This window comes from Hippichthys cyanospilos, chromosome 20 (genome assembly GCF_059441005.1).
Source record: "Hippichthys cyanospilos isolate Australia breed blue-spotted pipefish chromosome 20, RoL_Hcya_1.0, whole genome shotgun sequence".
Taxonomy (NCBI): Eukaryota; Metazoa; Chordata; class Actinopteri; order Syngnathiformes; family Syngnathidae; genus Hippichthys; species Hippichthys cyanospilos.
Window position 1 is genome coordinate 11353562 of NC_142388.1, and position 23065 is coordinate 11376626.

The following is a 23065-nucleotide window of genomic DNA, read 5'->3' on the forward strand; positions in this document are numbered from 1 at the left end:
GATGAGTTTAGCATTTTCTCTACCAAACCCAGCTGGACCGTGTGAAGTGTCAGCAGCAGGAAAGAAGATGCTCCGGGAGATAAACTACTTCAAAGGGATTTTGAAAACCGACTATAATTTACATTTTAAAAGGTAACCCAGTCAAAAAGTGCAAAAGCCAACAAAACTGTGTTTAATTCACCATTGGGGGCCTGGCAACGTATTTCAGGTCATGTTTGATACGACATACCAGTATCATTTATACATTTATAAATATTGTATGTTATGTGACAATGAAAGCACCAAAACTGATTCGAAATTCAAAATTAATACGGGGATGATCAAAGGTTACTGTTTTTACATCAAATACAAAATACAAGAGGTAAATGAACGCAGCACACGGCTGTATTGTGACATTTCCTGGAGTTCCTTGAACGCTTCAGGCGTGAAGGAGACCAATTGAGGAGTTTGGGGAAAAAAAGAGGGCGAAGACATGACAACAAAACACAGCTATCGATCGATTGCAAAATAAATAAGGTCGTTATTCAATCGTGCGACCCACTGAAGACGCTTGAGATAATATCCAGCAATACGCTGTGGAGAAGACACGCCTTGAATATGAATCGAAACGACCGTCTTTTCTTCCTAGCAACGACCGCTAGCTCGGTAGCTAAGTTGTCCCTTGTAGCTTAGTAACGCCAAGGTGGCGTTCAGGGACCGAACAACGTGAAAGTGTCATTCATGTAGCTGTTTAATCCTCGGACCGGGTGAAAACCAACCCCTGCAGTCACTTTATCTGGCGGATGTGACAGCGCAAGAGGCTTTAGATCTCCATCCCCGATGCCTGAGCCTGTTTTGTGGGTCAGCTGTTCGTCGTCGTGGTGGCGATGGGACCGAATCTAAGCCATTATTGGGTCAGACTGGATAAACATGAACTGGTTAGTTGAAAACAATCACACAAGTCACATTTTCATACGTTTATGTTCTGGTGTTAATTAAACTGTTGTCGAGGAAATGTTGTGTGATCGCAGTTGCCGTTTTTCCGTGTGCCTCTGGGTGTCGCTGTATTCTGTTTATATTGTCAGACACACCCACCGGCGCAAGTCTGGTCCAGTTACATGTTTAAATTTTGTAATTGTCAAAGTTAGTTTTGTACAGTTTTGGACAAGTTACTTCAAAACTGTAAGGCATTATTTGTTACTTATTACTATCATTTCAAAGTAATTTGTTACTTACAATATTACTGTATTTGAAATGTAATGCATTACACAACTATTGCATTACTTTTACATTACTCTCACCACCATAACTGGAAACACGGAATTTCCATTATAAATGGAGCTCATTACGCTCATTACACATCAAGTGGATGGTTGGCTTAAGCCTAAAACCAGTAAAAAAAAAATCATTTCATCTGTATTATTGTAAACCTTTAAAGACAAGATATAAAATCGTTTTATTTGTATTTTAATCCATGTATAAGTTTCACAGGATATTGATGAATCGTTTATTCTGTAGGCAAAAACAGTGCATTTTACAATTTCAATGTTTATATTCAAATTCAAGATCAGGTGACTAGGTTAGAGACATATGTTTCAAAAATAGATGGTTTTGGTGGCGCTAACGTTAGCAAATAGCTTACATCATTGTTAAGGTGTTTAACATACTGGGTAACATGAGTTTTCTGTGTCCTTCATCTTGATACACATTGAACAGAACTATATAGGCTATTATTAATAGCAATTGTACGGTGAAAATTAACGTTACCTTATCTTGTCATTATTGCTGGTTGCAACAGTGATCTTGCTAAAAATGCGTGGTAATGCATTACTTTACTCTCATTTGTAATCAGAAAATTAACAATCGAGCAAGCACATGTCAGAATATACAGGAGAGTCACTTTTGTTACTGGCTTATATTCCAACTGTTAACTAAGCAAGTTTGACCAAATTCACACAGCTCGTGTTTGTTGCATTGGTCCTTGTGATTTTCTTTTTCTTTTTTTTTGAAGTGTTTGATTTTGTCTCATCTTCAACCGGAAAACAAAATATTGCCACAAAAGTGATTTGAAAGTAGTAAGCGCATTCTGTACTGCCTCTATTCAGAATTTTGACAATTATCAGATATTCAATCCCATGTGCAGCATTTTTTTTCAAATATTTGGACAAAGGCGTTGTGAAAATAGCTGGCATTGAATGTTAATAACGAATGACCAATTTTTAAAAGTTTTTTTTCCTCTAAACTGATTTTAGACAAGTGATCAATAGCAACAGCAAGTGTGTAAGGATGTCAGCATCAAAGTGTGGGCTTATTTTTGCCTTTGAAATTGCCTCTGAAAAGGAATCCACCTCTCGGGGGCACTCGATCAAGAGCTGCTAGCTAGCAGCTAATTTATGGTATAGACCAGGGGTCGGCAACCTTTAACATTCAAAGAACCATTTTGTCCCAGTTTCTACAGATAAGACAACACTTTTAGCCGCAAACACATAATTAAATCTGAAATGAAGATAGTGGAGGAACAATTTGTGGAATAGAAACAAAGAGTTTTTCATGCAGTTGCGACATTGTTTTCTGGAAAGAATTGCAAAATAAAAGCATTAAAAAGGGCTTCGTGTCCATACATTATTTGGTATGGTAAGGTGTAATTTGGTGTATTGACTGGCCTCACTACGTTTGTTGGTGTGCACAGCATTCATCTGTGTATTGGACTTGTGGCCCAACAGGCCCCTCCAAAAAATAAATGGCTCTTATGGCATTTTAATCTCACAAGATCTTGTCAGATGAGATCTCATCCCATCCCTAACAATTACCCGAATAAAGTCAATAATTTATTGTGATAGAACTGTGGAACAAAGTATTAATGGAAAAAATGTAACCTGTAAATCCGATGTTTTAAATAAACACCTTATACCAAAAGAAAAGAAGGAAAATGGCACTGTGCGTGATATAGCAGTGGTTTAAAACTTTGTTTAATTCAGTACAGTGCATTTAACACAGGTGAGCTGTTTTTAACACTTTGTTGGTAGTATTTTATTTTCCAATATTTAAGAGAAGTGTTAAGGTTTAAGTTGTATTATATTACAGAAGTCACAAAAACACGAATAATGTAATGCAGTGGTTCTCAAATGGGGGTACAGGTACCCTTGGGGGTACTTGAAGGAACTCCAGGGGTACTCGAGATTTGAAAAAAACAAACATGCAAAAATCCTGATTATATATAATGATGATACAATAATGATTGAATTAATTGTTTCAAGAAATATGAAAAACAAATTGAATGGTCAGTAAATTATTCACTTTCATTTAAAAAAAAAAAATAATACAGATGCTCCCTCTCGTTACCTGCTATGTAATGATTTACTCTTGTGAACAGATCTCTATTAAGATCCCAAATGAGAACACTTTAAGTTTAATATTTAACTTGACAAATATTTGGTTGTACTGTAATTTTTATTTGAGAACAGGTCTAACACTTTTTTTTTTGTGAATAAATCTCTCCTGTACTTCAAAAAAGGATACTTCATGTTTGATATTTTCTGTGGACAAATATTTATGGTTTTTGATAAAAGCTTTTTGTGGACAAATATTCAAATATTTATTTAATAATTAAGTTTATTTTATAGTCTCTTCTATGATCCAAAAGATGACACTTTATGTTGTTTTTTTTTTTTGTGAACCAATACAAATAAATGAAAGGTTCTAAAGTTTAATAAATAATACACTGATGGCATGCTTTACTTTTTTTTTCATCCAAAATGCTTTGCACTGGTTAAGGGGTACTTGGCTGAAAACATATTTCAAAAGGGGTAATTCACTGAAAAAGGTTGAGCACCGCTGATTTAATGTATCTACCATATTTTAGTTTTGGTCCTGATGCTGGTACCTGATGAGCTAGGTTTTTTCGAGGTGGTACTCGGCGTAAAAAAGTTTAGAAATATTCTTCCTGAGACCAACCAGTCACTTTCTTTTTTCTGTTTTTAGGGTGCACCGGGTTTTGTTGGCGTGTGAAAGCATCCTAAGGGGAAACCTCTCTGGGCCATGGAGATTCGCTTTGGCAGCATCGTGTTCAGCTCCAAGTTTGACTCGGGCAACCTGGCCCGTGTGGAGAAAGTGAACAAGTATACGCCGAACCCCCTTAATGAAAACGGCCCTCCTGTGGGGGGTGCCTCCAACATCCCTGACTATGAGTTCAACGTGTGGACACAGCCGGACTGTGCCGGCACGGAACACGAGAACGGCAACAGGTGACTACACTGATTGAATTTGCAAGGGAAATTAATGCATCTGGATATAACACATGAATAAAAGTTTTGTTTTCAAAGTATTTTGAGAATGATGATGCTTAACTTGTAGAAGATGCCATTTTATGTTGGAAAAAGTTAATATAAGTTGGAATTTTACCAGGAAAGTTACAAAAAATAATTGGAAAATATGTAAAAAAAAACCATCTTTTTTGACATTGCAAGCTTCTATTTACTGTCATGTTAGTTTCTTTCAAAACAAAAATGTTTTGACCCCCAGAAAAGTAATGTATTGTTTTTGGAAAAAGAATGTTTTTGCAAAAAGTCAAAATGTCTATCTAAAACATCAAGGTGATTTCATAGTCATGGTTTTACAATACATCAGTAATAATTCAAGAAAAAGTCCAAACCTTGATTAAAGCAATTTATTAGTAAAAGTTGAAATTTTACAAGAAAATATATATATTGTATTTTTCCGAGTACAAGTCGAGTTCTTTTTCCCCTAGTTTTTAAATCCCCATAGTAGGGTTGTCATTTACAAGGTTTAAAATTATTATATGTACCTCCAATTCGATATAGCATGCATTCGTTTTAGAGCGTTTGCACAGAACAACAAAAAAATGCACTTTCGTCAAGCGCCACCTTATTGTCTCTTTGATGTCAATGAGGCTGCATGGATCATTTTTCCGGGGGACTTTGACGCATTATGAACAGGAAAATACGGCGTGACTTGTCTCCTTCGGCCCTTGGATGTGTGCTTGAACAAGCTGGCTTGGTTGTGGGGGGAGAAACAGCGAAAGGCAACCTTCCGCGCTCTGATCTAATAGCAGTTGTCATTTGGTAAAGAACATCCCAAGTAAGATGATCAGCAAATAATCTCCGAAGACTTTCAGTTCAAACAATTTGGATAGGTCCGAAGATGACTGTGGAAGAGGAACAAGGATGTTTGTACAAATGACGAACAGGAAGGAGAGGGCGTCCTGGAGTTGAATGGGAGGAGCTATTTGGCGTGTCAGATAGTGATGATGACTTTTAGAGGTTTTTACATTCATATTCAGCTGTGTCAAAATAGATAAAGTGTTAAAACTTCAAATAATTTTATTGTTGCAACACTCATATGGGTAACCACTAAAGTCAGGCAGAGTTATAATCACAATTTTGTCAAATTCACCCAAATTGAAGTAAAAAAGTGGGGGTCGATTTATACTCGGAGAACAATTGTTGCATTTCTAAAAGACAGCTGTTATATTTCTCAAATGTGTGTGTTTGAGGTCGTGGTTCCACTTCAGCGTGCAAGGCATGGCGCCTGGAAAGCTGCTTAAGATCAATATTATGAACATGAACAACCAGAGGAAGCTTTACAGTCAAGGCATGGCGCCTCTCGTACGGACGTTACCCGGAAAGACCAAGTGGGAGCGAGTCCGAGACAGACCCATCACCGAGGTACCAAACACACGCCTATCAAATTTTAAGTGACATTATAATTGCTAATAACACAGGTTTTGCTCCTCTCATTCTTCAGATTATACGCAACCAGTTCATTCTGACCTTCACTCACCGTCTGCTGGAGATTCGAGGTGCCACCACCTTCTTCTCTTTTTGCTTCCCATTCTCATACGCCGACTGTCAGGAGATGCTACAGGGCTTGGACGACAGACACCGTGATGCATCAAAGCTCGGTCCTGCCAGGTAACACCACAAATTTATGAACAAAAGTACACATTTTTACTAAAAAATAAAATAAAATGGACTTTCGAGATTTTTGAGGAGAAAAAACACTTTTTGTGCCCCCCCCAACTTGCTGTGGTGACTATAAACAAGATCATTATATAAATTCTACAAGTATCCGTTTTAAAATTAACAAAAGAAAAAAAGCAATATAAGTCAACAAACATTGACTTTTTACAAGCTATAAAAGTTACAGGTTAGTGTGAAAAAGAAAAAAAAATAACTGAAAGTGCATCAAAGTGCCTGAAAAAAGTGTCAATGCTTATTTAAACTTGAAACATTTTAGATGAACTGAAATGTTTGATGCTGAAATAAAAAAAAAAACATCAATACTAAATGCAAATTGATGTGAAACATTAACATAGGAGTATTAACATTTTAACCTGAAGAAAAACATATAAAACAATGTGCAGATTATTTTTTCTAATTAAGATTAACCATTAATGTGTTGAAAAAAATGATGGAAATTTAATTTTCCACACAGGCTTTGACAATGAGCGTGCCACTGCACCACCTAGTGTCGCAAATGAGCAATTACACTTCACACACCATAAGCAAAGCCAAATATCGGATTGTACCCCCCTTATTTTGCATATTTTGTGAATAGTCATCATTTCAGTTTTTTTTTTTTTATTTTGAAACCTCTAATTCTAGGTTAATTTGTATAGAGAGACAAAAAAAAGATTCTGATATCCCATGTGCGTTTCAGCCCCCCAGACGAGTTGTACTACCAACGCGAGCTGCTGTGTCGATCTCTGGATGGCAACCGCGTGGACCTCCTCACTGTGACCAACTGCAACGGCATGCGGGATGAGCGCGAGCCTCGCCTGCCGCAGCTCTTCCCCGACGCCGACATGCCTCGACCTCACTGCTTTCAGAACAAAAAGGTACATAGCGGTGGCCAAAGACAATTTGTGCCCTGCCATATTATTTTATTGCACCACCACATGGTTAATAAAATCAAACCTGACCTGACTTAATTTGTTATACAAAGAAATATGTAACAAGCATATCAAAACAACACTTGATTTGCTAATATATCTGTTACAAAAGTAAAAGTATATTTTTAATGGTTAAAAAATGTTCATAGTGTAAAACAATGAACTACCTTAAGTAACTATATTCGGCCTAGTGCTAGCTAACAACGCAAAGCTCCATACTCAGACGAGGAGCATCGATTATTGAATTAAAACCCCTTATAAGCAAACGCTTCCCCGACTTTTGAATGTATATGTTGGCAGGTGTTCTTCCTAAGCAGCCGCGTGCACCCCGGTGAGACTCCGTCCTCGTTTGTCTTCAACGGCTTCCTAGACTTCATCCTGCGGAAAGATGACCCACGAGCCCACATGCTCAGAAACATGTTCGTTTTCAAGCTCATCCCCATGCTAAACCCAGATGGTGTCGTCCGGGGCCACTATAGGTCAGAACAACATCCACATAACACACACACACCATATTGGGTGGTCTTTACTCCACCAAACAACTTCAGTTTAAATCTTTATTTACCGGGCACAGTGGACGCTTCTGGCCGATAGTCCCAACAGGCAAAACGTCTAAAAGTGTCCATAAGAGCCATTGCTTGTATTCTAACATACTCCTAAATTTCTCTAAAACCCTGAAAATCCTTGCCTGATTAGGACTTAAAAATAGAAAAAGGTGTGCCTAATAAAGGCCGTTTTTGCCTGTTTAGATTATCGTCCAAAAGCGGCCGCTGTGGCCAGTAAAGGGTTAACGAATGATCACCTGTAATAGAAGATCCCTCCCTCAATTTGTCCTTCAGTCAAGGTACCACTACATAAAGTGAATTTAAGTCATTTACTAGAGATAAATTCAAATGGCTCTTTGACGTCTATAGCTGTCAATGGCAGTGAATGAGTGAAATACTGAAGCGCCTTGAGATATAAATGAGTATCATGCAGCAATATCCTGCCATGGTTTGATGATGAAATCGGTCATGTAACTAATTCCAAAGTAAAACCATTAACCATGTCTTGAATGTGTAGGACGGACTCCCGTGGCGTGAATCTGAACAGGCAGTACATGAATCCCAGCCCTGAGTTGCACCCATCCATCTACGCTGCCAAAGCACTGCTGCTGTACCACCACTTGCACAACTGCGCCAAACACAGCGCGGGCCCCGCCCAAGCCCCACCTCTTCTTGTCGAAGCCCCTCAACTCCAACCCGAGGCTGCCGATGAGAACGAGGTTCCCGCCCTGACCGACCTGGAACTCAGCCTGAACCAGTGCAACGCAGAGAAGGACGCGACTCCTCCGCAGCCCGAGGTGGCGGAGGAGAACGGCTGGACGCCGAAAGATGACGTCAGCAGCTCGTCCGGCTCCTCGGAGATCATCGCGGCCGCCATGCCGCCAGATGAACCAATAGAGCCACTAAAAGAGGGATTGGCGACCCTACAGGAAACAAAAGTTGAGCAGAAACCCATTTCGCCAAAGGAAGGGGGCGTGGCTTATTATGTGGACCTGCACGGCCACGCCTCCAAGCGCGGCTGCTTCATGTATGGAAACAATCTGCCTGATGAGAACCAACAGGTAAACTATAGCAATTTTCTGTTTATCGCAGGCATGAAGGGATACCCGATCTTTGCCCGCCCAAAAAAACAAAAACCCGCTTGCTTTTCTGGATTGACATACAGTGCCTAATTTTGAGACAAATTTTAATCCGATTCGTTAGATGTCGAGGAAAATTGCAAGATGCAAAAATGTATCTCGTTGAGACGCATTACTATTATCCGGGTATTTTTTTTGTCTTTTTAACTGATTACCAGCCATTCTTTAAAAACGCCATAACTTCCTTAAATCTTGACATTGACAGTATTTCAATAAAGTTTGCTTTCTTTTTTCAACTTTTTTTGTGACATGGTCTTGTTGATAAAAGAGAGATTTTGAGACATTTTGAGTGGAGATAATTCATTAAAAAATTTGTAATGTGAAAAGTAAAAGAGCAATATTTCTAGTACGGCTTGTAATTTCGAGATAAAGTAGTCTAGTCCTTCATGTGGAAAAAATTAAAGGTTGACAGGGTATATTTTTGCAATATTTCATTTTTAAAAAGTGTTGAGTTTGAATGCAAACGCTAAAAGAACAAAAATATGTAAGAAAGTTTACATTTTACCCAATAAAAAGTATGATTTTGTCACGTAAAATCATTGAAAAACACAATTTTTGGCTTGTCTCAGTGTGATACAATTTCTTTGATGTAAAGAAAACTTTGGGAGTGATAAATACAACAAACAGAAATCAGGAAGGGAGTAAAACATAAATTGTTGTATATTTCTTTTCATCAAACAAATTATATTCTTCAAAGAAATTTACAAAAAACATGTTGGAAGACTATTTGGCGTTTGGCAGCATTATACCAAAAAATTCTCCCAAAACACCATAATACCAATCATACCAAAACATTATACCAAATTAAAAAAAAGGACTATTGGTTTAATTCAGGGATAAGGAACTATATATCCTACCTATTTTCGATGTCTCCCTCGCCTTTCACACCTGGTTGAAATCAGCTCATCAGCAAGCCCTGTGGAAGCCTGATAACGATCCTGATGATTTAATCAGGTGTGTTGAAAGTGAGACACATCCAAAACAGGGAGGGTATGGCTCTCGAGGAACCGGAGTTCCCTACCCCTGGTTTAATTTGTCTTCGTTATGATGTCATATCTAATGCCAGGAGGAGGTGAGTTGGAGGTGCAGCTTAGCAGAAAATCTCATGTGAGCTATGTCGCTGTTTGCACAGGTTGAGAACATGCTGTACCCGAGGCTGATCGCCATCAACTCGCCACACTTTGACTTCTTGGGTTGCAACTTCTCTGAGAAGAACATGTACGCTCGAGACAAACGTGACGGCCAGTCCAAGGAAGGAAGCGGACGGGTCGCCGTTCACAAAGCCATCGGCATTCTGCACAGGTAAAATTCACGGATGACATCACGTTCAAACGGTATTTGGATATCATTTCAAAATGTATGTCTTTGCTGTTTTGTTAGCTACACGTTAGAGTGCAACTACAACACGGGAAAGATTCTGAATCCCATCCCAGCAGCTTGTCACGACAATGGGCGGGCCACCCCCCCTCTGATACCGACTTTCCCGCTCAAGTACACGCCGGAAATCTTTGAACAGGTTAGCGCAGTGCTTATCAATTATTTTTTGCAAAGCGCTTCCGAAGAAAGAAACCCTTTTGTGCCCTCGCATTTGCCGCGGTGACTGTTATTATGATCATTATCTGTATAAAAAGTATTATATAGGTATACCTAAAATGGTATACTTTTTAACATTGACAAAAGGAAAAAAAACAATACAAATAAACTTTCAACTAATGTTAACTTTCTGTTCCTTGGCGTCATCCCAGTGAGGTTATTTCTGGAAGTGGCAAGCGGACAACCAGGGTGTACATTAATGGCAATTCATTTTCAAGGCGAACCTTTCACAAAATAAAAAGAAAACCTGGACAGTGTGAGGATAACTCGGTTGCCACTTATACCATGGCAACAACTATTGATACCACTTTGTAGGGGGTTGGCTCAGATCCAGAATTTACTGCCCGCCACTGATTAATTTATGTAATTAAGTACTAAAATTCTTTTCATTTGTTAATTAAGCACTAATTGAAGTGATTATACAATATGCACCTATGTACTGTAATTAATTTAGCTACTACAGTATTTGATTACTGTAGGTCCTAAAGTACTTAAGTAATCATTACATTGGGTACTAGTGTAATGGATTACCTGAGATAATAAACTAGTATTTGATGACTTTAAGCTGGTATCCCACTGAGGGGCGAACGTTGATGAGTGTCTGCGAAAATTGCGGCTGTTTCGATCTCTTCTAGGGTTTGTTCTGGGTTGCCAGAGGTTGTAATCAATTACATTCATACTTAATTACCTAAAATAATTGATCACTTTTGTACTTAATTATTTAAAATAATTGATTGCTTTAGTATTACATTTAGTACCACCCATTTTTACACTTTTTAGTTAAATACTGGGAAAAAAAAATGACTATAATTCCCCAAATATAAGTTGCACCTTTTTCCCAAAAATGAAGGCCAAAAGTATGTGTGCGTCCTATAAACGGTAACTTAAAATGTGTATTTTTTATCTTTTTTTTTTTTATTCAACACTATTCAAGGAAGATTGATCCATCAGCCACAAGTTTTGGCACACATGTGCATTTTTATATTGGCCCTATTCTTATTCATGTACTTCGGGTATTCGTGGTAAAATGAACTCGAGCTGCGTCACGAGGAAAAGGAAAAACGATTACTTGGAGCACATTCAACGTTACACCAACGAGGTGTTCATTGACTGCTTACAATGTGGGAAATCTGAAACACTTAACACGCAACAAATACAAACGTACAGATATGAACACAAGTAAATATAAAGAGTTTAGGAAGATATCCATTTTGTTTTGCCATGCCTTAGTTTTGACATGGTTTCCAAAGAGGTGGTGCATCTTACACACATCAACATAGAAAATACCAGAATATGACAACAAAATTAAGGATGCGTCCATACACAGGTGCATCTTATATTTGGGGAATTACGGTATACAGTATAATCTGAAATTGAAGGTTTGGGCTTTAAAAAAAAAACAGACGTATTTGGGCTTGAATCGTTTAAAAAATATGGTTCATTCACCATTAGTTGTTGTAAGAGATTTAGAATTTATTGCTTATATTTATTTCATAGGATATTTGGACAGTTACCTTAAAAACATCGCTTATTAAAGCACCACCACAATTTGAAGGACATTTAAAAAATCATTATGAGATTCAAGCTCCAAATGTCGCCCCCACCAGGTGGGTCGCGCCGTTGCCATTTCCGCGCTGGACATGGCGGAATGCAACCCGTGGCCGCGGCTGGTTCTGTCGGAGCACAACTGCCTTAGCAATCTACGGGCGTGGGTGCTGAAGTACGCCCGCAACACAAAGGCGGTGAGCGCCAACCTCGGCACCAACCTGCCTAACAAGACGCACAACAATAGCAAGGCTTCGCCACCAAAGACCTTCCTCAAGTGAGTTTTCACACGTGCGCGCGTAACACGGGCTGTGTTTGGAGGCCCCAAATGTAATTATTAAAACCTTAAATAGTACTCCTTTGTGCATGTTCTTTCTGTCTCTCTCGCACAGTTCTAGAAAGAAGCAAGCATGCTTTCATTAAGCTAATTTGTTGTTCCCAGTTGAGTTTACTGTTAATTGTAAAAATTTTTTTTAAAAAAAAACGTACTTAAACATCAAAATGTTGACCAAACCTAATGGAAATCCACTAGCTCAATGCTAACATTTAATGTGACGTTCCATACACAGGCTTAGGGAAAATAGCATTTTCTAAGGATGACGCATTAATCAAAAGAAAACTTTCTCGAGCAGTAGTCCCTAACCATTTTAGAGCAGTCGTCCCCAACCTTTTTATCACCCCAGACTAGTCAACGGTCTTCATTTCAATACAAAATGTTAATTAGATACAAATTAGTTCTTAAAAATGCAAAATTTTTGCATATGCTAACATATACCAAGGGGAAACACTGTACCTGGCATAAACGCTATATAACATGCTAAAGATAAGAATTAACATTAGCTAGCCTGTTATCCACAGTCACAAATTGTTGGATTAACAGAGTCAAATCTGGGCATATTATGATAAATGACAACATTCTTACAAAGAAAGTACAACTCAGACAGTTGTGGGCCAGATTTTACAGACAAAACAACGTTTGTGTCAGCAACCGCCGTTAAAGCCACACCATCCTTCTCACTACAAAATGTAATATCAACAGTGGCCAGAGGCGGCGCCAAAAAACAAACATCAAGCCAAACAAAGCACAAATGAATGAACTGTTAAACTAAATCTTTTCCAAAACGGCCCATGCGGCCCGGTACCAGTTGATCCACAGACCGGTGGTTGGGGACCGCTGTTCTCGAGGATTGGGAATTAGTCTGAACGCCGCCACAATTTTGTGTTCACTTTTAACGACCGTGTGTGCGGGCGATTGCGGGGCAGCAGCCTGAGCTGCCTGACACCCGAGGTGTCCGTCGCACGGGTGCGCTGCAACAGCCAGAGCAGCAGCAGCCTGACGCCCTCCCCCAAGACGCCCAACTCGCCCAGCTTCACCTTCGGGTGCCACCCGCCGCGGGCGCACTCGCAGAACCACGGCAGCGCCGGTGGGCGAGGTGGCGGGCGAGGCAGCGGCCACAAGTCTGCTGGGGCTGCGAGGGGTGAGTTGCCGTTTTTTCCTCGCATCGTGTCTGATGTTTCGCTAAGACCCGCGCTGTCGCCGTAAGGGTGAGAACATACAAAAAAAAAAAAAAAATCTAAAAATGGTAGAAATCTTCAGCCGTTAACCACCAAATATTGAGCTCATTCCCTAGGTTACAATCAACATTCGAAAAGACTCCAGATTCTCAAGCCACTGTGAAATATATTTTCGCTCCTTCAGTTCCAAGTGTTATGGAAAAGGCAACTTTTGTGTGCCAGTACATTTAGCATTTTCGCTCATCTTTTAAGGCCGTCAGTATATTGTGTGCCATGTCTATGTAAACGTGTGGTATCATACGAAAGATATGTAATGTTTGTGTAGTATGTATGGCAACCCTGCCATCCAATGGTCACAGTTATCACTACAGTGCTCAATTGGCTTAATATTAGAGAAGCACTAGTCAAGGGTGTTAGCTACCCTTCATAAAAAAAAGTGTATTTTGATGAGAATTTTATCATTTATTAATTTCATTACTATTTTAAAAGATGAAAATTCTCATCCATGACTCTGAAAGAGTGCTTTTATTCCTTTGTAGAAGAACTCTTGTGTGGGAGCACTTTGCATTGAATACTCATTTATCTACTGAAGATGCAGCAGCAGGAGGAACTGGGGGCTCAGTGGCTCAGTGTCTTGCTCAAGGACACTTAACATGGTCACAATGATTGAGGATTAAACCCACAATTTCTCAGTTTGACACAATAAGAGTATACAACATTTTGCAAAAGCCACTCAAACACATTTAGCACAATTAGCAATGATTTGTGTCATGTTCCAATTGGTGCAAGATGTAAGATTGTGGGTTCGATTCTGGCCTTCCTGTGTTGAGTTTGCATGTTCTCCCCATACCTGGTTGAGTTTTCTCTGGGTACAACAGGTTCTCCCACACCCCAAATAATGCAGCGTAGGTATATTGGACACTCCGAATTGCCTTGCGTCCTGAAATGGACCGGCAACTAGTTGAGGGTGTCCTCCTGCCTGAAATAGCTGGGATAGGCTCCAGCGCCCACGACCCCAATGAGGATAAGCAGCTAAGACAACAGGCTGTTGGATGGTTATTCTAGTTGACATCACAGGAATTTCACATCAAAGAGAAAACATTGAAAGAAGACACTAGGGAGCTGAAATTTCACCCAGATGATTGCAACACGTCAAGGTCCAACATTGCACGACCACTTACGTAACTATCACATTACTAGAGTGCCACCCCTTGGCTAAAATACAGTGACAATGATGTGGACAAATGACCCAAAAATTGTCAAAATAAGTACTGCACTAGGGTTAATCTTGTTTTAATTTAAAAATGTAATGTTTATGGCATAGCATAAAAATTATTACATTAAATTTTCTGATGCATGCAAGGACACTTACAACCCAACATAACCTTTAGTACAGAAATGTATAGAGCAGGGGTGTCATACTCGTTTTAGCTTGGGGGCTGCATAGAGGAAATTCTATTCCAAGTGGGCCGGACTAATAAAACCATGGTATATATTTATATCATTTTGAAACAACACCTTTGGATTTATTATTCTTTTTAATACTGTCCAAAATAGTACAAGCACAACACTATCATTAATCACAAAACGTGAAAAGTACTATTAGTCATAAAATATTTCAAGTTGTTTATTTATTGAAAAAAATTCACCTCATTTTTATATTTTACATCACAAAATCGTCTCGCGGGCCGGATTATACCCGTTTGCAGGCCAGAACTGTACCACTGGCCGTACGTTTGACACCCCAGGTATAGAGCTTTTTTATTTTTTTTTTATATTTTTTTTTGGGTGGGGCATGTTAGCTCTAAGAACATTATTTTACGGAAGTACATTGCTTTTCATAAAAGTGTTGATTCCAATATAACAATTTACACAATTACATAGCTTATCTCTCAAAACAACAAAACCTCCGACTTTTGGTTGCCTGTTACCTTTTTCTTATTGACATAGCATTTTACAAATAAAATAAGCGCATTGGATATATAGGACTACAAAGATGGAGGTTCTTTATCTGAACGCTGGGTTCCTCAGTTGGACCAATGCTGTGATTGGCCAGTCAGCATTTCCAGGGCGTGGCTTAGCGAAAGGTCAATTGCATGACCCTCAGCATGCCCCCCACCTCCTCATCCCGGTGCTGCATGTTTATCAGCAGGTGTGTCTGTCTCCGTAGACACCAAAACTACTGAGAAGAGACGCCCGACTCCCCACCATCACCGCACCGTCCTGCGTCCCCCCGGCAACAGCCACGCACCCGCCTGCCCCCCTCCGCCACCCTCACCCCCACCTTCCTCCTCTTCGTCTTCGTCGTCGTCGGCGTGCGTGCCGGCGGCGGCGCCCGCGATTACGGCAGGTGTGTACTCCTTCCGGTTCCCGAGCCTCTCCGAACTCCCGCTCCCCAAGTTGGGCCCGCGCCTCCCGCAGGGGCCACCGCCTGCTCATGAATCCCCCGTTAGGGAAACCAAGGACTAAGTTACTTGTCTCAATGTTCCCATCGTTATTGGTGCTATACATGACCATCGCTTTGCAGCTACTGAAGGAGTCGGACCAAAACTACAACCCGAATTCCAATGAAGTTGGGGTTAGGTTTAAAATAGTCATTGGCAAATCTTGTTCAAACTATATTTTGTCTAATATACAAAGAAGGTATTTAATGTTCAAACTGACAGCTAATGATCCTTAACCGACGTAGAATTTTACGGTCTCGACACGTTCCATAAAAAAGCTGGCACAGGGTCATGTTTTTTAAGATATTTGAGGACTAACGACACTAATTGTTGAAATTTGAGGGTGGAATTCACACAAGGCGGTGTTCTCGTTGCATTTTGAAGCGTAAAAATGAGCTACAAATTTTCAGGGGTCTGGAGTGTGAATGACTAAGCCAGTTTAGAAACTTTTGAGAGACATACAAAAACTAAGATGCTGGTTTAAATGTTTTTTTTTTTCTTTTTTACTTACTAACCACTTTTTAATCAAACATATGGCATATATTACTTGTTTATAAGTCTAGGATACTAGGAAAATTAGTTTCAAAAGTCCCCTTTCCATTTTCACTAAGAAATACCACTGGGATTGGATATCCCATAGTAGGGCTGCATGATTATGACCAAAATAATCAAGATTATTTGGGTCAATATTGAAATCATGATTATTCACCATGTTTGGTCAAACATGTCTATTCAGTGCCTTTTTTAAACAAGCAGTAAATAAGGCTTCGAGGCTTGATACTTATAAAAAAAAATCTAAAATAAAGTAAATCATAATTAAAACAAATTCACAAGACATGGCAAAATCTTGGCACACAGGGCAACACGGCTAACTTACTTGCTCAGTGCAAAAAATTAAATAAAAAAAACCCTACTTAGAACCAAGCACATTATTTATTTTTAAGCAAATTTTAATCAATTAGCAGTCAAAATGTCATTTTCGATCATTTCAAACTGAATTTATTTCAATTTTTTGCCAATCGGAGTTGCCAATTGACAGGGTCTCAATTGACGGCTGGCATGGTGTATATATGAGAAACTCTCTGCCCTTTCACACAGGTAAATAATATATTAGGGTGAGAAAAGCTGAGGCTTTTGTTATGCAAACATGTGGGAAACATTGCCTCCTGGTGGTAGGATGACAAATTGCTTGATTTGACTTGTAATCAAAAAACGTGCTTGACTTTTTAAATGTTAATATCGCCAAGGGTCAGCTTAATCGTGGCAGCCAATATGATCGCGATTAAAATTGAATTCATTGTCCCAACGGGAGTTAAAGGGTTAAACAATGGGGGGGAGGGGGGGGGGGGAATAAAGAAGAAAAAAAATCACACATGGTTGATGTAATATGTATATTTAAAAAAAATGGTAAGTCAATTGTTTGTTGAACCATTTTTTTATTTTTTTTATTTCTAATGCTGCCTACAATCAAACTTTGTTTCTTTGTCAAAGTGTTCGGGCCGCTAAAATGCGGATTTGTGGGCTACAAATGGCCCCCAGGACGTAGTTTGGACACCCTTGGACCAAGCAATCCACAAAGTGCCTTAAAAAGATGACACCCACCTGTTTTCAATCAGCCTGTTCACCTGTGGGAAGTCCCTACAGGTGTTTGATGAGCTTTCCTTAAATTTCTTCGTTTTTTGCCCCATGCCAGCTTTTTTTTTTTCTTTTTAAACATTTACAGCTACAAATGTCTAAGTTATGGTAATAATTATTTTAATGAAATTTATTCAATTAAACAGTTTATTCAAACATTAAATACCTTGCCTTTCAAGCAATGTAATTAAGTATAGTTTGAATATGATTTGCAAAACATTGTTTTGTTTTTATTTGTTCAACACAACTTAATTGGAATTGGGGTTGTGCAGCGCAAAGAAAATAAGCACAAGGTTACATGACAGTACTCTTTACCACTGTTCAGTGTTCATTTTTGTGCAGTGGGGTAAAACACTTTAGTACTATGTTTCTATGTTCTTATGTAAGCATATAAAATTTAAAAAACTAGCTCAAGGTTGAGGCTATTTTTAGAGAAATGTCAAAAAAAAAAAAGCTCTATTTGTTATTTACGCAAAACCCTTAACCCTTTATACAGTGTATATATATATATATATGTATATATATATATATATATATATATATATGTATATATGTATATGTATATATATACTGTATATATATATATGTATATGTATATATATATATGTATATATATATGTATATGTATATATATATATATATGTATATATATATATATATATATATATATATATATATATGTGTGTATATATATGTGTATATATATATATATATATATATATATATATGTGTATATATATATATATATATATATATATATACTATATATATATATATATATATATATGTATATATATATATATATATATATATATATATATATATATATATATATATATATATATATATATATATGTATGTGTATATATATATATATATATATATATATATATATATATATGTATGTGTATATATATATATATATATATATATATATATATATATATATATATACATATATATATATATACAGTGGGCCCCCGGGTTACGAACTTAATCCGTTCAGCGGCTACGCTCGTATCTCGAATTGCTCGTATAGCGGGCAATCCAAACCCATGTTAATTCGTGAATGCGTGCAACGCGCGCCGAAGCCTTAGGTAAAAACCACACACTGTATACATATATTAAAATTGAATGACATAATCTTCTGTACACTTGCATTATATATTAAATACAATGGATAAATAGCTTTTACCTTTGAAACGATGAGACTTGAGCTGGGTGTAAGCAGAGGGGGCAGAGTCCAATGCTCAAAGTTAACACGGTGAAAGATATGCTATTGGTCTTACAGTGTTACAGTAACTCTTTCAGTCAGGGTGCAAATCACGCAGATACTAAAACATCATCCTCTTATTTCTTTCTTTACCGCTGCTAGTAATTTTAGAAGCTATGTCTAACAGATAAAGTTTGCAAAGTCTTCACAACATTCCGTTTTTCACTAATTTTCTCTCCTTCCGTTCGGCCAATAGCATATCGGCATTTCTGTGATTGACGTGTGACGCCGGCCAATAGCATCTCCGTGAGTGAGACCGGGTGACCTTAATCGACCAATAGCATATTCGCGTCTCCGTGACTGACTGATAATTATTCGCACTTTTTTTTTTAAACGGTTGGAATGTATTGACAATTAATTTTTAAAAAAACACACATTTAAACCAATGACAATTCTTTGTCCTGCAATCAGCACATTTAATTTCATGTCAGCTGTTTTTCCCTTTAGCTGTACAAACACTACACTTAAATGGTAATATATTTAGACAACGTGAGTGAGACAGTCAGTGTGACGTTGTAAGACCAATAGCGTTCACGTTAATGCCATAAGTATCTACTGATAATTGATGATGTCGCTACTGTTGATTTTATTGACGCAATTAAACGAGAACTTTTCTACATACTCAATTGCTGGCATGTCGAATTGCTCGTAAGGCGAGAGGTTTGTTCGTAAACGGAGGACAAAAATCTCCCTGATCCACGCAAAAATCTCCCTGATCCACGCTCGTAAGGCAAATTGTTCGTAAATCAGGGTGCTCGTAAGGCAAATTGTTCGTAAATCAGGGTGCTCGTAAGCCGGGGGCAGACTGTATGTGTATATATATATATATATATATATATATATATATATATATGCGTACATGCACATACACAGACACATATAATGGTAATAAAGGCATTCCTATTGGTGTTTGGTATTTTTATGATTAGTACATGTATTTGGTGGCCTCCTTTGTGTTGTTTAGTGTTAGTTTAGTAACTAATAGCTTGTGGACTGTACATGTGCTGTCTACAATATGCTTTCTGTCTACAATATGCTTTGTGTTGTGTTCCGGAAGCCGTTATGTAAATCACCCATCATTGCACAAAAGACGAATTGTGTTAAAATGTGGTAACCCGTATTTGTCACGTGCGAGTTAAAAATCTCATATTTTCCATTTGAATCATAAAAGTACAATTTGAATTTTAACACAGTCCACAATAGGTCTATGAGCTGTTACTGTCGCGTACTGCATTGTGGGACTTGAAAATCTCACTGTGAATTTTCCAGGTGACTACTACTTTAACAACGTAAAAGAGTTTTGTGCCTTTTCCTCCGCCGCGGTGTGGTGCTAATTGTCACAAGCAGACCCCTTGAATGTTTCTTTGTGCTGATCTTACAAAATAAAGCTCCCATGTTGGCAAAGCACCTTTTTGACTCCGTTTTGTCGGTTTCCGACTTTGCATATGTACTCAGCAGGCCTGGGCTGTACGGAAATTCACGTAAACCCGGTGGCGGTCTGGTCCAAACCTGCTTCGTCCGCGCGCCCCGGCCGAAGCGGAAAAGGAGGCCGAAACGTCGGACATCGGGTGCCTGCAGCGGTCAGCCTCCACTCTGCTCATTTTAATGTGCAAATCAATTGCTCTTATGTTGGTTCTCATTTTTGTCTCTGTCACAGACGCCTAAAGACTTTGGGCCTGAGCACATCCTGGCAGCTGTCAAAATTAGCAGGTTAGTCCCCAAATTTGCTTTTATTTTCATTATTACACAAACATTTAAAAAATACACTCAAAACTTGGAGGAATATCTGGGCGTTTGGGTGGAAATTCAGGAGAAACCTAAAATGCACTAGAACACATCATTTTACGTGGCCCGTGAAATGCTAATTGACTTCAACTTTCTGGCTCAAAAATTTCTATTTGTCTTCAAATTTTTTTTTGTTATCAATAGCCGTTTTTTAAACTGTTTTTAGTGGCCTCCGATTTCAAAATGTTCAAGTCACGGGTGTCAAACTCAAGGCCCGGGGGCCAGATCTGGCCCGCTACATCATTTTACATGGCCCACGAAATGCTGATTATGACTTCAAGTTTCTGGATGAAAATTTTCAAGTTGTCTTCAACTTATACTATTTTTTTTTTTGCTATCAATACATTCTTTTTGAATGGTTTTCAGTGGCCTCTGATTTCAAAATATTTAAGTCACAGGTGTCAAACTCAAGGCCCGGTGGCCAAATCTGCCCCGACACATCATTTTACATGGCCCATGAAATGCTAATTATGACTTCAAGTTTAAGGCTAAAATTTTTCAAGTTGTCTTCAACTTTTGCATTTTTTTTGTTTTGTTTTCAATAGCCCTTTTTATGCTTTTTTTGTTATCAATAGCCCTTTTTTAAACAGTTTTTAGTGGCCTCCGATTTCAAAACTCTTAAGTCAGAGGTGTCAAACTCAAGGCCCGGGGGGCCAAATCTGGCCCGTTTTATGTGACCCGTGAAATGCTATTTATGACTTCAAGTTCCTGGCTAAAATTCTTTAAGTCGTCTTCAACTTTTACAATTTATTTGTTATCAATGCTCCTTCTTTGAACAGTTTTTAGTGGCCTCTGATTTCAAAATGTGTGACGATCACATTTAAAAGATTTTTGACTTCACAATCATAACGACCCATCAACTGAAGCTAAAATTACAATGTGGCCCAAGATAAAAATAAGTTTGACACCTCTGCACTGAAACCTTTACAGGTCAAGGGACCACCTGGGACTTCCCTTGACTTGAAACTTTTTGAACGCACGCCAGCTGTACATCGTTTCAATATTTTTTGCTGTTCTTCAATGACAAACGTCAGAATTCATTACGGGGTGTTATGTTTTTCTGCGACACTTCCAGTTTTTGTTGCACTTGAATATTACTGCCAAAAATGAAAACGCTGACTCTTAATGTTGTCGCCTGCGCAGGTGTGAGCTGCAGCCACAGGTGGGCGCACGTACCAAAAAAGCAGCGGCATCCGACGGAGTCGGCGCACGTCCCGTTAAAAGCCGGCCCAAAGGTAATGTCGTCAACCGATCCATAAACTCATTTGTATGCATAATTTGTATTCAAAAATTAATTTTGTGCAATAGATTTTGAGCTTTGACGCGGTGACAAGTTTCCCTATTTATCATTTATGTGCATAAAAATGCCCTTCATTAAATATGCCGTTATTGTCGTTTTGTGCCCAGCGGCAGCAGATGACAAGAGAAGCAAGCAGCAGACGTGTAAATCCCTCAAGAAGACCACCGCTCGAGTCCATGTCGTGAAATAGTAAACCCTGCGCTGACAAATCTGGGAAGTGCCGCACTTCCTCAACCCGTGGATTGACTCGGAATAACCTCCTAAATAATGCCAACCCAGAAAACGGCAGTGGTATATGTTCCTAATAAAGGGGCCACTGATTGTCATGCATATTTCCATATTATCGAGTGCAATCAAATTGTTATCGTCAGGTCCAAGTGCCTTCACCACGGTGAGGTTCAGCTAGCAGAGATTACCTTCATTTTCATAGAAATGTTTGATATTTTCACCAAACTATACTGTGACACCCTCACATGTACAAATACAGTGGTACCTTGACGTACAAGTGCTCCAAGTTGTAGATTTATTAAGTTATGAGCACTCAATCGCTTTTTTTTAAGCCAGTAATTCATTTCTTTGTTATTTTATTCTATATATTTTTAAATAATCAGACAAATCCTCTTATCAGAATTATTTCCCTGCCTGAATTTGGGATTGGCCTAGTTGGAATTGTGTCTTGTGAGAACTCTCGATAGAAGCTACTGTAGGCCACAGCTCACACCAGATGTTCACACGCAGATAAACTGACCCAAGTTGGGCCAACTAAACTCACTAGGCCACGACCTTTCAAGGCAAACTGAACCAAGTTGGGCCTACCAGACTCACTAGGCCACGCCCCTTCAAGGCACACATACCGCAGTACACGATAATTATCTTTCAAGAAACTGTTTCTCCTTTTAGAACTGAAAGAAACTAATAACAATGGAATTTTACCTTGGAATATTTGATATACCATTGAAGTCAGTTACAAGCACTTGGTCAAACTCATGAGCCTAAATAGTTACCATTACGCACACATTTGACTCCCACGCACCTTGTACACTAAGCCCATTCTGTAAGATGTTGCCTATGGGAAAAATCCACTTTAATGCTGCTAAATTAAGTTAAATTAAATCCACTTGTTGTATGTTGTATAGCAGACTGCGTTTTCATAGATTCCAGCACCTTCCATCTGAGCAACACCGCCAAAAATGTAAAATAAGTGGTTTGTATCTCTGTGATTGTGATAAAAACTTGTCCCATGTAATATCTTCTCTGTGGACCAATAAGTGTTGACTATAATGCTATAAATGTATTTTGTCACCATTCTGTGTATGTTATTTAACTTGCTGCATGATGCATAAGTTGGTTCATTAAAAGTGTACCTCTACAACAACATGATTACAGATAACAGCAGAGGAAA

At 38.6% G+C, this 23065-nt stretch overlaps 1 protein-coding gene across 5 annotated transcripts; it reads left to right on the plus strand.

Annotated features, from left to right (window-relative positions):
* The first annotated feature begins 432 nt into the window (after window positions 1-432).
* On the plus strand, window positions 433-22968 carry agbl5 (AGBL carboxypeptidase 5). Of its 5 annotated transcripts, none has more exons than XM_088402764.1 (16): window positions 433-917; window positions 3961-4223; window positions 5492-5663; window positions 5743-5909; window positions 6658-6835; window positions 7190-7368; window positions 7952-8495; window positions 9706-9875; window positions 9954-10089; window positions 11774-11988; window positions 12975-13189; window positions 15379-15576; window positions 20034-20158; window positions 20236-20288; window positions 21507-21598; window positions 21771-22968. In XM_088402764.1, the coding sequence occupies exons 2-16, from the start codon at window positions 4018-4020 to the stop codon at window positions 21851-21853; spliced, it is 2733 nt and encodes a 910-aa protein (XP_088258890.1). In that variant the 5' UTR covers window positions 433-917; window positions 3961-4017; the 3' UTR covers window positions 21854-22968. The 5 variants fall into 5 exon arrangements, with proteins under 5 accessions (XP_088258890.1, XP_088258892.1, XP_088258891.1 ...); XM_088402766.1 differs by having other exon boundaries at window positions 15397-15576; XM_088402765.1 differs by having other exon boundaries at window positions 12978-13189.
* The last annotated feature ends 97 nt before the right edge of the window (window positions 22969-23065 follow it).

Coding starts and splice junctions, on each gene's coding strand:
- agbl5 (XM_088402764.1), top strand. CDS start 4,018: ATGGAGATTCGCTTTGGCAGCATCGTGTTCAGCTCCAAGTTTGACTCG. Junction 5,664..5,742: donor GAGACAGACCCATCACCGAG/GTACCAAACACA, acceptor CTCATTCTTCAG/ATTATACGCAACCAGTTCAT. Junction 7,369..7,951: donor GTCGTCCGGGGCCACTATAG/GTCAGAACAACA, acceptor TTGAATGTGTAG/GACGGACTCCCGTGGCGTGA.